The sequence below is a fragment of the Gossypium arboreum genome, chromosome 11 (genome assembly GCF_025698485.1).
Source record: "Gossypium arboreum isolate Shixiya-1 chromosome 11, ASM2569848v2, whole genome shotgun sequence".
Classification (NCBI taxonomy): Eukaryota; Viridiplantae; Streptophyta; class Magnoliopsida; order Malvales; family Malvaceae; genus Gossypium; species Gossypium arboreum.
The window spans coordinates 2473505-2487390 of record NC_069080.1 but is presented as its reverse complement, the minus strand read 5'-3'; the positions used below and the strand labels follow the sequence as shown (position 1 = coordinate 2487390).

General features: G+C 30.7%; 1 protein-coding gene, 1 long non-coding RNA gene and 1 other non-coding gene across 6 annotated transcripts; 1 reads left to right on the top strand and 2 right to left on the bottom strand.

The window, feature by feature from the left end:
- Positions 1 to 39: 39 nt before the first annotated feature.
- LOC108461635 (calcineurin B-like protein 1) lies at positions 40 to 2860 on the bottom strand. 2 transcript variants are annotated; one of them, XM_017761535.2, is made up of 9 exons: positions 2515 to 2860; positions 2117 to 2291; positions 1768 to 1850; positions 1607 to 1666; positions 1186 to 1294; positions 1045 to 1097; positions 803 to 883; positions 449 to 561; positions 40 to 360 (listed from the first exon to the last, which is right to left on the bottom strand). In XM_017761535.2, exons 2-9 carry the CDS (start codon positions 2193 to 2195, stop codon positions 297 to 299), a joined length of 642 nt encoding a protein of 213 aa, XP_017617024.1. In that variant the 5' UTR covers positions 2196 to 2291; positions 2515 to 2860; the 3' UTR covers positions 40 to 296. The 2 variants fall into 2 exon arrangements, with proteins under 2 accessions (XP_017617024.1, XP_017617025.1); XM_017761536.2 differs by having other exon boundaries at positions 2519 to 2860.
- Positions 2861 to 6546: 3686 nt separating this feature from the next.
- LOC128284188 (uncharacterized) lies at positions 6547 to 9969 on the bottom strand. Of its 3 annotated transcripts, XR_008274539.1 has the most exons (4): positions 9870 to 9969; positions 9320 to 9403; positions 7837 to 7953; positions 6547 to 6757 (listed from the first exon to the last, which is right to left on the bottom strand). It is a non-coding gene; the product is annotated as an uncharacterized LOC128284188 (long non-coding RNA). The 3 variants fall into 3 exon arrangements; XR_008274540.1 differs by lacking the exon at positions 7837 to 7953; XR_008274538.1 differs by lacking the exon at positions 6547 to 6757 and having other exon boundaries at positions 7598 to 7953.
- Positions 9970 to 13087: 3118 nt separating this feature from the next.
- Positions 13088 to 13159, top strand: TRNAW-CCA (transfer RNA tryptophan (anticodon CCA)). Its single transcript has one exon. It is a non-coding gene; the product is annotated as a tRNA-Trp (tRNA).
- The last annotated feature ends 727 nt before the right edge of the window (positions 13160 to 13886 follow it).

The following is a 13886-nucleotide window of genomic DNA, read 5'->3' as shown; positions in this document are numbered from 1 at the left end:
AAACCCATTATAGGAGCAATCAACCCTAATTAACACAAATTTAAACCTGAACAGATATTAACTCCCTACAAATCAATCAATTAAAAATGAAAGAAAACCTGAAAAAGGTTTCAGCTCCTATACAATCAACTAACAATGCTAATCCATATTTAGCTGTGCTATCCCTTTCGCATTCTTTGATAGCTTGAGCCTCAACAAAATCTTACCCTATTTTTATTCACATAAATCTTATAACCAATGTATCTCAACCTAATGCATACATCAACATGCTAAAGTCCATCACATACTTCCCCCAATCATGTGGCAACCTCATCAACCTCAGAATGGAAAACAAAGCTAGGAAATGTTGTTGTTATATCCCTGCATGATTCGTATTATATAATGGATGAGTTCCCAAGAGGAGTTGAGGGTTTCTACATAAACCGAGTAAATTGTTGGTAAAGCATACCTGAGGTATGGAAGGGTCATGATTTTCAACAGTGATGGGTTACGGGAAACGAAGTTTTTCCATTCAGATATATCGATCTTCCCGTCCTGATTAATGTCCGCATCCAAGAATGTCTGCTCACAAATTGCCATGGGTCAGTAAAAAGTTGCATAGTAAAATCCCACCAAAGACAACATGGTGTATAAAGAGTAGGAGGAATCTTTCATTTATTCTTATTGTAAACCAGATACCTCAAATGAACAGCCACATGAAATCCACTAACTTTAGAGGTATCCATTTCGAGAAATAGTCTACGGTTCCAAGTAATTAGGAACCTAGGTAACTTTATGCAACTAAACCACAACAAGCACTCACCTTATCAAGAATTGCCTCAATGGTTTCATCAGCTAACTTCATTTCAGATTCACATAACAGTGCAATCACCATTTGCTTGACCTGCCAAAATCATAGAAGATAAAATTGCCTGCAAGAGGTTTATGTACAAATGTAACTGAATCAAAATATGAATATGGGGGGGTATGCAGCAATTTGTAATCTTTAAGACCAGTTCTGCTAGGCATTATATATAAATAGCAAACATGCAAGTGCACACATACCTCGTTACGCTCAATAAAACCCGTTCCATCCATGTCATAGAGTCTAAACGCAACTGCAATGTAAATCAATCAACTTAAAAATGAGATGGAAAATTAACACGATTCCGGCATTCAAGATCATTATATCAACTGTTTACTTACAATTCATCTTGTCCTCTTGTGAGACATTTGGATGGAAGACATTGAGTGCTCGAACAAAGTCACCAAAATCAATGACTCCCTTCTTCTTTGCGTCAAATAAATCAAAAATCTGCATATATTAGTAAGTTGCATAAATTAACCAATTCATATCTTTAAACTGTTAGCCAGAATACCCAATTCCTAACTTTCATATTGATTATTAAAAATTCACGTTTACAGAAGGAAACTGAGATGAGCAAAGAAATCTGCAGCCTATAGATGATCATGCCCTCAAAACCGATGTAAATGTGATAAACATGCAACCTAGTCACCCATTGCTAGCACATCACATGCCCATCCAACATAATTTAGACAAAAGCAAGTCGAAACTCGAAGTAAAATAGAAGTTCCCACAACAATATCAAGTGACAAAATGTATTACCCGATTTGCGAAAATGTTCTCCTTCTTCCTATTCTGAAACAGTGCTAATTGAAACTCTTCCTGCAAATACAGCAGAAGAGATAGAAGGGCATCAAACTTTGCATTTAAAAAAGAACAAAGAGAACCATGACCACATGAAAACCATATAGACAGTACTGTACCTTGTTGATCAGCCCATCATCAATCACAGAACTGCTTATGCTCTTGAATAGCTCAAAGAGTGCTTCAACTTCACTAACACTAACTGCAAAAAAAAAACCAATCAAGTAGTCAAATTTTAGCAAAGTTAGCAAACTTTATAATCTATTCCAAGCTGACCCAAATAATCCAAATCTTTCAGGAAACTAAAACCAATAATGAGTTTGGAAATTTTCCTTCTTAATGGAATGCAAAGCCATGTTTCTTGACTAAAATAGTCTTTAAAAACTGATGTTTCACCTCATAAAATCAACCAGAGAATTGGGTAAATGCAATGAACCAAAAAAAAGATGTGATGATTTGTAAACTCACAAGCAGTTTGAGAAGCTAGAATAATAGGATCTTCGTGTCCAGGGTATTGTCTTGTTACTTTAGATTGAAAGCAGCCCATTTACTGGAAAAAGAAAAAAGAAACAAAAAAAAGGCAGTTGCTAGACTAAAGCGCCAAGGCTTTACTATGTTCTCTCAGCAAAACCATTTTTAAACCCTGCATATTCATTCACAGCATGAAATTAGAAATCAAAAAAGGGAACGAAAAATATACTAAAATTTCACCAAAAAATCGAAATTATACTTGAAAAAATACAAATTTAATTTACGTCATTACAATCGAATCATAGATCTTTCAACAATGCGAATCAATTTAAAGCGAGGCTAAAAGAAAAATCATGTCTATCCTCCTACAAAAAAAAACGATTTTGGAGACTTACCTACCGGAAAAATTCAAAATCCGCCGCTAAAAAATGAAAAGAAAAAATCCGTAATGAAAATAATCAGTGAAGAAAATGAGGGAAAAGCCGAGAGCGGATTATAAAGGAAGACAAGGTTTTTTTTCTTTTTTTGACTGATTAATCAGACGGTTGAGACTGATTTGATCTGATCAGAAGAGAAAAGCCCATTTTCCCCCTAATAATTTTGCAGCTTTATTTTTTTTTTTAATTTTCGTTTGTCTAAAAGGAAAAACAGTGAAACGCCAGAAACGACCAGACTTTCGACGATAGAGAAAAAGTGAATAACACTGAAAGGAAAAAGAGTTGGAGAGGCCAACTAATAGGACTAAAACGATGCGAGTGACTGCACGTGACTTTGACGCGAGTGGTTGAATTCTATTTAACGCGTCGTGATGGAATTTGGAATATTCTTTCCTCCGTGTGTATCGAGTAAGAACAGCCCATGATTCCTTTCGGTTTTCAGAAACAAATCTCCACCGTTGCTTTCTTTTTTTTATTATTTCTTTAGGCATAATTCACTGATTTGACCGTTAAAGAATACCTATTTTCTCACTTTAATACTTAAACTTATTTTCTCCCAATTTGATATTTAAAATATCAATTACTTTTCAATTTGACACTTAAAATATGTTTCAGTTATATTTTTAGTCCATTTTTATGTTAAATTTTTTCATAATCAATCGCAAAGCGTCACATGACGCTTTTATGTGAAAAATAATTATTTTATTTCATTAAATGTATATTAAAAATATAAAAATAAAATAAATATATAAAATTTATAAAATTTAAAACATATAAATTATAAAAATATATAATTTAAAAAAGTAAAATATTTTTCTATATTTTATGATTTATATTTTTATGTGTATATACATTTAATAAAAGAATATATTTTTTTTTTATATAAATATGCCACATAGTACTTTGTGATTGATTATAAGATTCTTTTAACGCCAAGAGAAAATGGACTAAAAAATATAACGAAAGCATACTTTAAGTACCAATTTAGAAAGTGATCGATATTTTAAGTATCAATTTGAGACAAAAAAATAGATACTAATGTAAGAAAAATAATATACTTCAGGGACTAAATCATAAATTAAGCGTTTAAAAAATTATGTTTTCAAATATCAAGAAATATTTCCAAAATTGTAATTCCATAGTCTCTCAAAATTCAATTCAGATTTTGTTAAAAGTCAAACCCTGGACCATCAACACCTCAACGAAAATTCTATTTACCTTTTAATTTGGGTGCACGTGTTTGGGAATTAGAACATGGTTTTCATAATTCCCATTTGAGTTACAACAATAAATCACATGAAGTGTTCGGTTTTGGTACGTATGATTCACGTGTTATCTGTTATCTTATGAAATATAGTAGGAAAAAAAGAAGCCAATTATCACATTAATTACTATCTTTGTTTTACACTATTGTTTAATTTAGTACAATACTATATTTGAGGATTTTGTTCTCTCCTTTTCATGCTATTTCATTCCTTTAAATGCAAAAATTATTTTGATTTAGATATTTTTCGAATTAAGTTTAAGTAAATTAAATTATCAAAGGAATTAAAATTGAATTTCTTTTAATATTTAATTTAAATAACCGATATACCTAATTTAAATTGATAAATTGAATTTAAAATTATTGTTGAATCAAATTTTTTATTAAATAATCAAATACAATTAAGTCAACTCAATTAATTTAGTCAATATCTCAAATCAAAATCGATATTTAAAAAATCATAGCTCAATCCAATTTCAAATCTCATTTTGGAGTTGATCTTAAACTCTTTTAATATACTCTTAATTAAAGGATTAATGTCGAAAAGGAAAAATAATCTCATATTTAATGGAAAAAAGGTGAACCTAAAACAATAACCATCCTTTCTTTTTATCAAACGTACTTTTATTTTCAAATAAATTTATTACAAGTTTAATACTTTAGTATTTATGTTTGATATTTTTCTTAATATTTATAAGAGTTATATAGATAAATACCTATTTTTATTTTATATTTTACGATTTATTTGGTGAAAATTTATAATTAATTAATAATATTAGTAAAATTAATGAATAAAATTATAAATTTTATTCAATTTGTGTTTAATTTTTAAAAATGTGTGAAAACTTTTAAGGTTTTTATTATAAATTTTCATCAAACTAATCATAAAATATGAATTAAACATTAAAAATGTATAACATTTACCAAAAACAAATATCGTGTTGATAAAGAAAAGCACATATTTCGTGCTGGATTGATTATCTATTTGTATTAAATTATCAAGGTTGATTATTTATATATGTTATTTTGTAGAGTTAAAATTTGAAGATTAAAATATGCTTTAAGCAAGGTTTTCAAAATTGAATTGATGGTCGAAATAGTCATGCCACTGGTTTGTACAATTCAATTAAACAAATCATTAAAAAAACCAGCTCAATCCATTTTTATATTATTTCAATCAGTTCGTACAGCTCAACTAATCTGATTCCTCTCTCCAAATCGATACCCCAACCAATCCAGGCTGGTTCAAACGACCATAGCTCTAAATCTCTACACCTTATACAATTGAAATTTAGTCCTACTTTTATATTCAATAATTTAATCCCTCTACTTTTTAGATTTAAAAATTCGCTTTCAAATTATATATAACCACATAACATTTTAATTGAAAATTTAATTATGTTAACTATTTGAATTAATCAACAACATTATGAAAATGTAAAGATCAAATTATGTTAAAATTTAAAGTATAAGGATTAAATGTTAATTTTAAATATATTAGAAGGACCAAAATGAAAATATTATAAAATAAATCAATATTGCATGTGACAATGAGATTGTTTTAAGACTTATTTTCTATAAAAAAGAAAAAGAGAGAGACTTTTCCTTTTTGTCCCATTTGTCAACGGCCTAGTAATGAATTTTTTTTTCTTTTAAAAAGAAGTTGTTGTCATTAAATTTAGCCAACAAATCTTTATCCAAATAAGCGAAAATAGTCTATTTTGGAACTTAAGAATATTATAATATATTATATTATTTATTATATAAAAGTTTCAAACTTGAAGACATATGTCAAGTATATTGTCCACACATTTAAAAAAATTTATAACCTATACTATTTATTAATTTCTTTACTGTCACATTTAATACGACTGTTAATTTAGTTAAAATTTACAGAAATATTTTTCTCAATTAAAGAAAATTACAAGTTTAAGTGTGTAAAAAACCTCTTTAAATTAAAAAAAAGAAGTAATTAAGCCCATCATTTTTTTACACTCAATTGAGCACTAAAAAAAATTAAAATATATCAAAAAACCCTCAAATTTCTTCAAAAAAAGCAATTAAGGCCCTTCTCTTTTTTTTTCACTCAATTGGGTACTTGAACTTTCAAAATGCATCAAAAAGACCCTCAATTAGTTTGGGCTTAATTGCTTTTTTTGAAAGCTTGAGGGTCTTTTTGATGCATTTTGAAAGTTCAAGTACTCAATTGAGTGAAAAAAAAGTAGGGGCTTAATTGCTTTTTTTTGTGAAAAGGTTTGAGGGCCTTTTTGATGTATTTTAAAAGTTCAAGTACCCTAAATGAAGGCAAAAAAAGAAAAGGACTTAATTGCTTTTTTTTGAAATAGTTTGAGGGCTTTTTGCACCTTTAAACCAAAATTATATTATTCAAAAGTATTTGTCTTTTAATTTTAACAAAAACTAATTAAAATATGAATATAGTGGAATTTTTTTTTAGACAATACCTAGAACTAACCATAGCCTATCTCCAACCCATAAATAGGATGATAATGCACTTTAGCGCTGTAACACCCCTTACCCGTATCCAAGGCTAGAACAGAGTACGAGGCATTACCAGACTTAACAATACACATATACGAAAACCGGGCCATAAAATTTCATTTAATTCAAAACTTTTCGAACACATGCATAACAAACAAAGCTAACTATATCATCACATCAAAACATAGGACATAGCACGATTAATTAAACTTATAAACAATAATGGATAAGGACCACATCTCATGATTTTATACGATAACTCAATGCAGACTGATACGTATGGTCAAAATCATAATAAAAATACATATCACAAACCAACTTCCTATACATGCCACTCACTTGATATTTCTAATATTTAAATTAATTTTCCCAAAAATGATAGTTTGATAGTGTGATTTTGCCTCCGACGATCTCCAATCCCGAGCCGACCTGCCAATACTAAAGAAATGGAGAGGATGGGTAAGCTTTACGCTTAGTAAGTTCATATGAAAATAATAAGCAATTACTACCATGCTTTTCAAGATAAAACACTATAATTGTACAATTACACATATTCAGATGTGCTGTTTTCGAGTCCCGATGTAAAAAAATCATATCTCAAGTTACAAAACTCTAAATCCAATTCCAAAATTTTCTATGAAACTAGACTCATATGTCTACTTACTAATTTTTTCTAGAATTTTGGTTAGACCATTTAGTACAGTTTATTAGTTAAAGTCTCCCTGCTTGTGGTATGACTACTCGACCCCGTGCACTACGACCCAAATTTCTCCTCAGATGAATTCTAACGACCATGCCGTTTCCATGTAACACCCTCGCCCGCATCCGACGCCGGACGGGTTCGAGGTGCTACCGACTTTTACTAACACTTCCATACTAAACAGGCCATGAAATCTCAAATAATTAAAACTTTTCTTTTCACATGCAATTTGTCCCTTATGCGAGCTTACGAGGCCCAATACATGCATTCAAGCTCGGGACCCAATCGAGAACTCATGAAAACTTAGAAAAATCTCTTGCGTTAAGGCTTCACACGCCCATGTGCTCAGCCGTGTGGCCGAAATAGTCTAATTATCAAGCCTTTTGTCACTCTCACACCACATGCATAGATACATACTTATCCAATAACATACAACGTGGCATAAATGAGCTCTTAAACATCTACAAACATGATATGCTCAAGTTATTTTCTTATGTAATAAATATTATAGAATTTGCCCATATCATTACCACATACTAGACATAACTATCATTACATCACAAACCATTCATGAAGCATTATTAACTATTTACCAATCACTTAATCCTCGCATTAGTTACTAGCTCATCAATGAATCTCAATTCAATCTCTAGGCATACATGTTGTAAGCCACATCACAAGAAATAATAACATAAATGCCTAAGAATAATCATATGGGCCCATAACGTCATTAGCCGATATAGGCCAATTTACATGACTAATACTACCTTAATAACAAGCCAATGCCTTTGGCTAAATCATAATATTACATACTCACATTAAAACCCTATACATGCCATAGACTCGAATCACTTGAGTTTACTTATCTCGATAACGTTAACTCGATAGGGTGATAATATCTCCGACGGCCTCCAACCCGAGCTAACCTGGAACTCTAGAAAACATGGGAAAGAAGGGGTAAGCTTTCGCTTAGTAAGTTCATATGAAAACAATAAGCAACTCATTAACTTGTTTTATCAATGTTTACAACATATTTTCAAGTTCACTACAAGCTGTCTTTCCGAGCAACGGTCACTAAATTATTTATATCTGAGCTACGAAACTCTGAATTAAGTTCCGTTAATTTTCCTGAAACTAGACTTATTTTCCTTTCTTCCATAAAATTTCCAGAATTTTTGGTTAAGCCAAATAGTACAGTTTATTAGTTAAAGTATCCCCTGTTTCAGGGTATGACCACTCTGACCCCTGTGCACTACAAACCGAATTTCTCCCTGTAAAAAAATTCCTACGACCATGCTGTTTATTTAACATAAAAATAGACTCAATAAGGAATCCGTTCATGTAAGGTATAACTCTTAATAATTTTTGTACAATTTTTGGTGAATTTCTAAAGTTAGAACAGGGGATCTCGAATTCATTCAGACCCTGTTTCACAAGAATTCAAATATCAAACAATATGAAATTCTTTTTCTTCCTGTGTTTCTTTCATGTGAAAATAGACTCATTAAGCTTTAATTCCATATTTTATTTTGCCTCTAACTCATTTTTCACTATTTTTAGTGTATTTTCAAAGTTACCCTACTGCAGTAACTCAAATCTGTCAAGGCTAAATTACTCATTCATGATCTTACCACCTTATCGTTGTTGTATCTATTTTCAACCCGAGGGTTAAGTACATACCTGTCCAAAATGTCCATTTCACAATACTTACCAATACGTCACCTACATCTTAAGTGTTCTTCCATTCCACTAGAAATTTTTACCCGTTGAACACATCAGAATATAACTCGGATACATGGATAATTTGCACATAAGTGCCATATTTGTAGCCAAGCTACCATGTAACCCGCCCATAAGTGAACTCGGACTCAACTCAACGAGCTCGGGCGTCAGATCCATAAGTGAACTCGGACTCAACTCAACGAGTTCGGATGCCTAGTTACATCTTACTTAACTCGGACTCAACTCAACGAGTTCGGACATTCCACATCCATAAGTGAACTCGGACTCAACTCAACGAGTTCGGATGCTCAACCATTCTAGTGACATGTCACTTGTATCCTAATCTATTCCTAAGGTTCAAACGGATTTTCCTCGAACACATCTCCTTGCCATCTTCCGTAAAATACCGAAACCAATACTCGGTAGCACTTTATATTTAACAAATAATACACTTAATTTGCATTTTATTCAAAATAACCACAAAGCATATATTTCATGATAAGAATCAGCATATCCTATATTTAACATCAATAATTTAAAAATAATAATTATGCTACGTTATTTACACATGAACTTACCTCGATACCACAAATGTGAAAAGGACATACTCGTCCATAAATCGATTTCTTTCCGTTCTAGGTCCAAGTCTCAATTTTCATCATCTATAACATCACATTTAGCCTACCAATCAGTCACAATATTCATATGGGTCTAAAAATCATATTTTTACAAATTTTCATTTTGACCCCTAAACTTTTGCATATTTGCACTTTTGCCCAATGCTCGTAAATTAATTTTTATTCAATTTCTATAAGGTTTAAGACATGCTGAACATTTTTCTCTTCTATGGAAACTCCAAATTCTCACTAATTCACACACTTATGACCAATTTGTAACTTTCACAATTTAACCCCTTTTTGACATTTTTACCGAAATTCATTGAATAAAACTCATATTTAACACATCAAACATTCATTATCCACTATAAATCATCAAAACACAACCATATCATGAATGGGTAAATTTTTAAACTCTAATTTCTCTTCAATCAATTGGTAGAAATAGAAAATTTAAGCTTCAGGGATTTCAAAAATACGAAAATCATTAAAAACGGGACAAAAACCGTACCTATATAAGCCATAGAAGCTTGGCTGAATGGAGCTCATCCATGGCTGCCATTTTCAGTTCTTTCCCACTGTTGAAGAAGAAAGAATGGAAAAAAAATGATAGCTTTTATCATTTTTGTCTTATTAGATTATTTTAATTAATTTACAAAATTACCCTTTTTATTTCAACCAAATTTCAAAAATACCAAACAAATATCCATTCACTAACTTATTAAAGGAATAATTGTCACATAAGAACTTTCAATTTAAAACTCATAACAATTAGGCACCTCATATATAAAGAACTCAACTTTTGTACTTTTTACAATTTAGTACTTTTGACTAAATTGAGTGCTCAAACGTCAAAATTTTCGAATGAAATTTTTACGAAATATTTTCATAAATTTATAGGCTATAAAAATATAATAAAAATAATTTTTTTTCTCGTCGGGTTTGTGGTCCCGAAACACTGTTCCGACTAGACCCAAAATCGGGCTATTACACCATGCATGTAAGGTATAACTCTCAATAATTTTTGTACAATTTATGGTGAATTTCTAAAGTCAGAATAGGGGATCTCGAATTCATTCAGACCCTGTTTCACAAAAATTCAAATATCACACAATATAGAATTCTTTTGCTTCCCCTGTTTCTTTCATGTGCAAATAGACTCATTGAGCTTTATTTCCATAATTTTTTTTTAAATTTAGTTCAACGTAGACAATTTTTGGTGAATTTTCAAATTCATGCACTGCTGCTATCTAATACTGTTTTACTACTGAAGTTCACTTTTGCACAATTTCACTTAATCCATTCCATTTTACCGAGGTTCGCTCAAATATTGAGCATATTGCTCATAAATTCAAATAAACATATACTTGCACTTGTTCATCACATAATCACTTTCACATGTATTTTCATTTAATCGATTTCTGTTGAACTCATCTAATAATAATGATACACAATTGCCCGCACATTTTCCCATTTCCACACTTGTAGTCGAAGCTATCCTGCACGCATAGTAGCCCGCACTTAGTACTACACATGCGACCAATAGTCCGGTACACGTAGTAGCTTGCACTTAGTACTACACACGTGACCTCACCATCTAATACACGTAGTAGCCTCGCACTTAGTACTACACACGTGATCACAGCTTTGCACGCATAGTAGCCTCGCACTTAGTACTACACATGCGACCAATTATCCGGTACACGTAGTAGCCTCGACTTAGTACTACACACGTGACCTCACAATAGTTCATTTGTATCGCTTTCTATTCAAGGTTCAACCGAAATTCTCACTTTTCAACATTTTACTAAATTGTTCGTAATCAATTTAAATTCATAACTTACATCAAATAACTATTTGATAGGCAGACACATTTCATATGATATCAAAATATAATAACATAAAAAGAATCGATAGATTATTTATGTACGAACTTACTCGAAGTGTCGATCTCACTATCCATAGTACCAATTATCCATTCATAGTATAATAAGACACAACTCAAATATTAAATCAGCTTTTAAGAATTTACATAACATATATCACATATTTCATATATCATTTGTCATGTATCATCATTTTCTTGCATTTCATGTAACATTCTTTCATGTCATATTTCCACATCATAAACACCATTCCATCAACTTTTCCAATATATTAAATCATACAATATATGCAATAATAGTAAGAAATGTAATTCAAACATAACATTGCATTATTATTATCATACGAACTTACCTCGATCCAGAAACAACAATTTACCATTTTAGTCCATAACCTTGTATTTTCCCGATTTAAGCCTGAATCTCTATTTCCTTCATCTATAATATCAAATTTAGCCTAATCATTAGTCACAATATTTATACGGGTCAAAAAATCATATTTTTAAAAATTTTCATTTTGACCCCTAAACTTTTGCATATTTTCACTTTTGCCCCAAGGTTCGGAAATTAAACTTCACCCTATTTTCTTATGTTTTATGACATGCTGGTCATTTTTCCCTTCTATGGCAACATCAAATTCTCACTCTAACATGTACTTATGACTATTAGGTATTTTTATCGATTAAGCCATTTTGCTCGTTTTCACTTAAAACCAAGTAGCACAAGTTGTCTAACATAATTTAAAACCTCATATTCTATCATAAAACACCAAAATACAAAAATTTCACCTATGGGTATTTTTACAAATATGAACCCTAGGTTGAATTATTGCTAGCATAAGCTAAATTAAGTTACCGGGACTCAAAAAACGTAAAAATCATTAAAAACGAGGCTAGAACGGACTTACAATCAAGCTTGGAAGCTTGGAAACCCTAGCCATGGAGTCTCCCTTGGTATACACGTCCATGGTGAAGAAGATGAGCAAAATTGGCTTTTAATTTTGTATTTTAATTCATTTTACCCCTAAATGACCAAAATACCCTTACCACTAAACTTTCCAAAAATTCCATTCATGTCCAATATTTGTCCATAAACTTTGAAATTGGTCAAATTGCTATTTAAGACCTCCTAATTAATATTTCAAAGCAATTTCAACTAGAAACTTCTAAAATGCAAGTTTTGTAACTTATTCAATTTAGTCCCTAACTTCAAATTAAGCACTTTATGCATAGAATTTCTTTACGAAATTTTCACACAATCATGCAATCATATCATAGACCTTAAAATAATCATAAAATAATTATTTCTATCTCGAATTTGTGGTCACGAAACCACTATTCTGATTAAGCCCTAATTCGGGATATTACAAGCGCACTCGAAACCATGTCCTCCTATATAATGATATTTGAACCCGCGACAATTAGATTACTAAAATCTTAAATTTATCATTCAATCAAAGCTTCATTTTAATGTATCTTATATATATTTATTTTAATATACACAATTTATTATGTTCATCAGTAAAATAGTTAGTTTCAAATCATACGTTTTATTATTTATTATATATTACTTTTAAACAAAATTTATATTTTAAATCTGTAATTTTCCCACGCATACACGTGTCATATGGAATTTCTAGTAAATTTTAAACCTTTGAAAATGTCTTAGCTTGCTATAATGTTTTCCCTTTTTATATAATATATAGTCCCTTGCATGCGAAACTTTTCTCCACCAATCAAATTTTATTTTCTAAAATTATTTTTATCAATTTATTTTAGACATTAAATTAGCTTTCAAGAAGGCTATTTTCTAATATATAAATACATTCAATGGAATAGATACCAGTGGATCCGTGGCGCAATGGTAGCGCGTCTGACTCCAGATCAGAAGGTTGCGTGTTCGATTCACGTCGGGTTCAAATTCCCGATTTTAATCAGATCTAAACTATTTAGGGTTTTTTCTTTCACGTTCGGGTCCATAAACCTCGGATCCGGACAAAATATGGATCTTAAAATAAGCTCGTAGGCCCAATTTCAGTTCATTTCCATTTCCTATACTAAAAAGCCTATTATATTTATGCCGACATCATATGAAATAGGGTTAATATAATTTTTTACCTCCTCAACTTAATAATTATATTCACTTTGGTATTTGTATTTTTTTGTTGCTTGAATTTAGTAATTAAGTTATTTTTGGTCTCTGATTTAGAAAAAATATAAACATTTAACGTTGTGGCACTATAAGATTGTGTCATGCCATCACTTGAAAAAGTGAATTTATTGACGTGACATAACCTCATAATGTTATATCACTAAATTTTTACATTTTTTCTATTTCAAGGATAAAAATGAACATAGTTGCCATGTTGTGGTACCAAAGTGGACTAGAAAAAATTACAAATACCAAAGTAAGCCTAATTGCTAAGTCTAAAGGTTAAAAATTGCATTAACCCTATAATATATATGTATATGTATACAATTATTATTTTTTAATTAAGGAGCATAAAAACTATTACATAGCAATCAATCTAGGAAAAAATAAACTATTAATATCTTCATGCAACACATTCAAAGTAAAATCAGGAGGTTAAGACCAATAGCAAAAGTCAATAACCATTACTTCTGCGACTTTTGCTAAGCAACAAA

Coding starts and splice junctions, on each gene's coding strand:
- LOC108461635 (XM_017761535.2), bottom strand. CDS start 2,195: ATGGGCTGCTTTCAATCTAAAGTAACAAGACAATACCCTGGACACGAA. Junction 1,667..1,767: donor ATGATGGGCTGATCAACAAG/GTACAGTACTGT, acceptor CTGTATTTGCAG/GAAGAGTTTCAATTAGCACT. Junction 361..448: donor ATGACCCTTCCATACCTCAG/GTATGCTTTACC, acceptor CGAATCATGCAG/GGATATAACAACAACATTTC.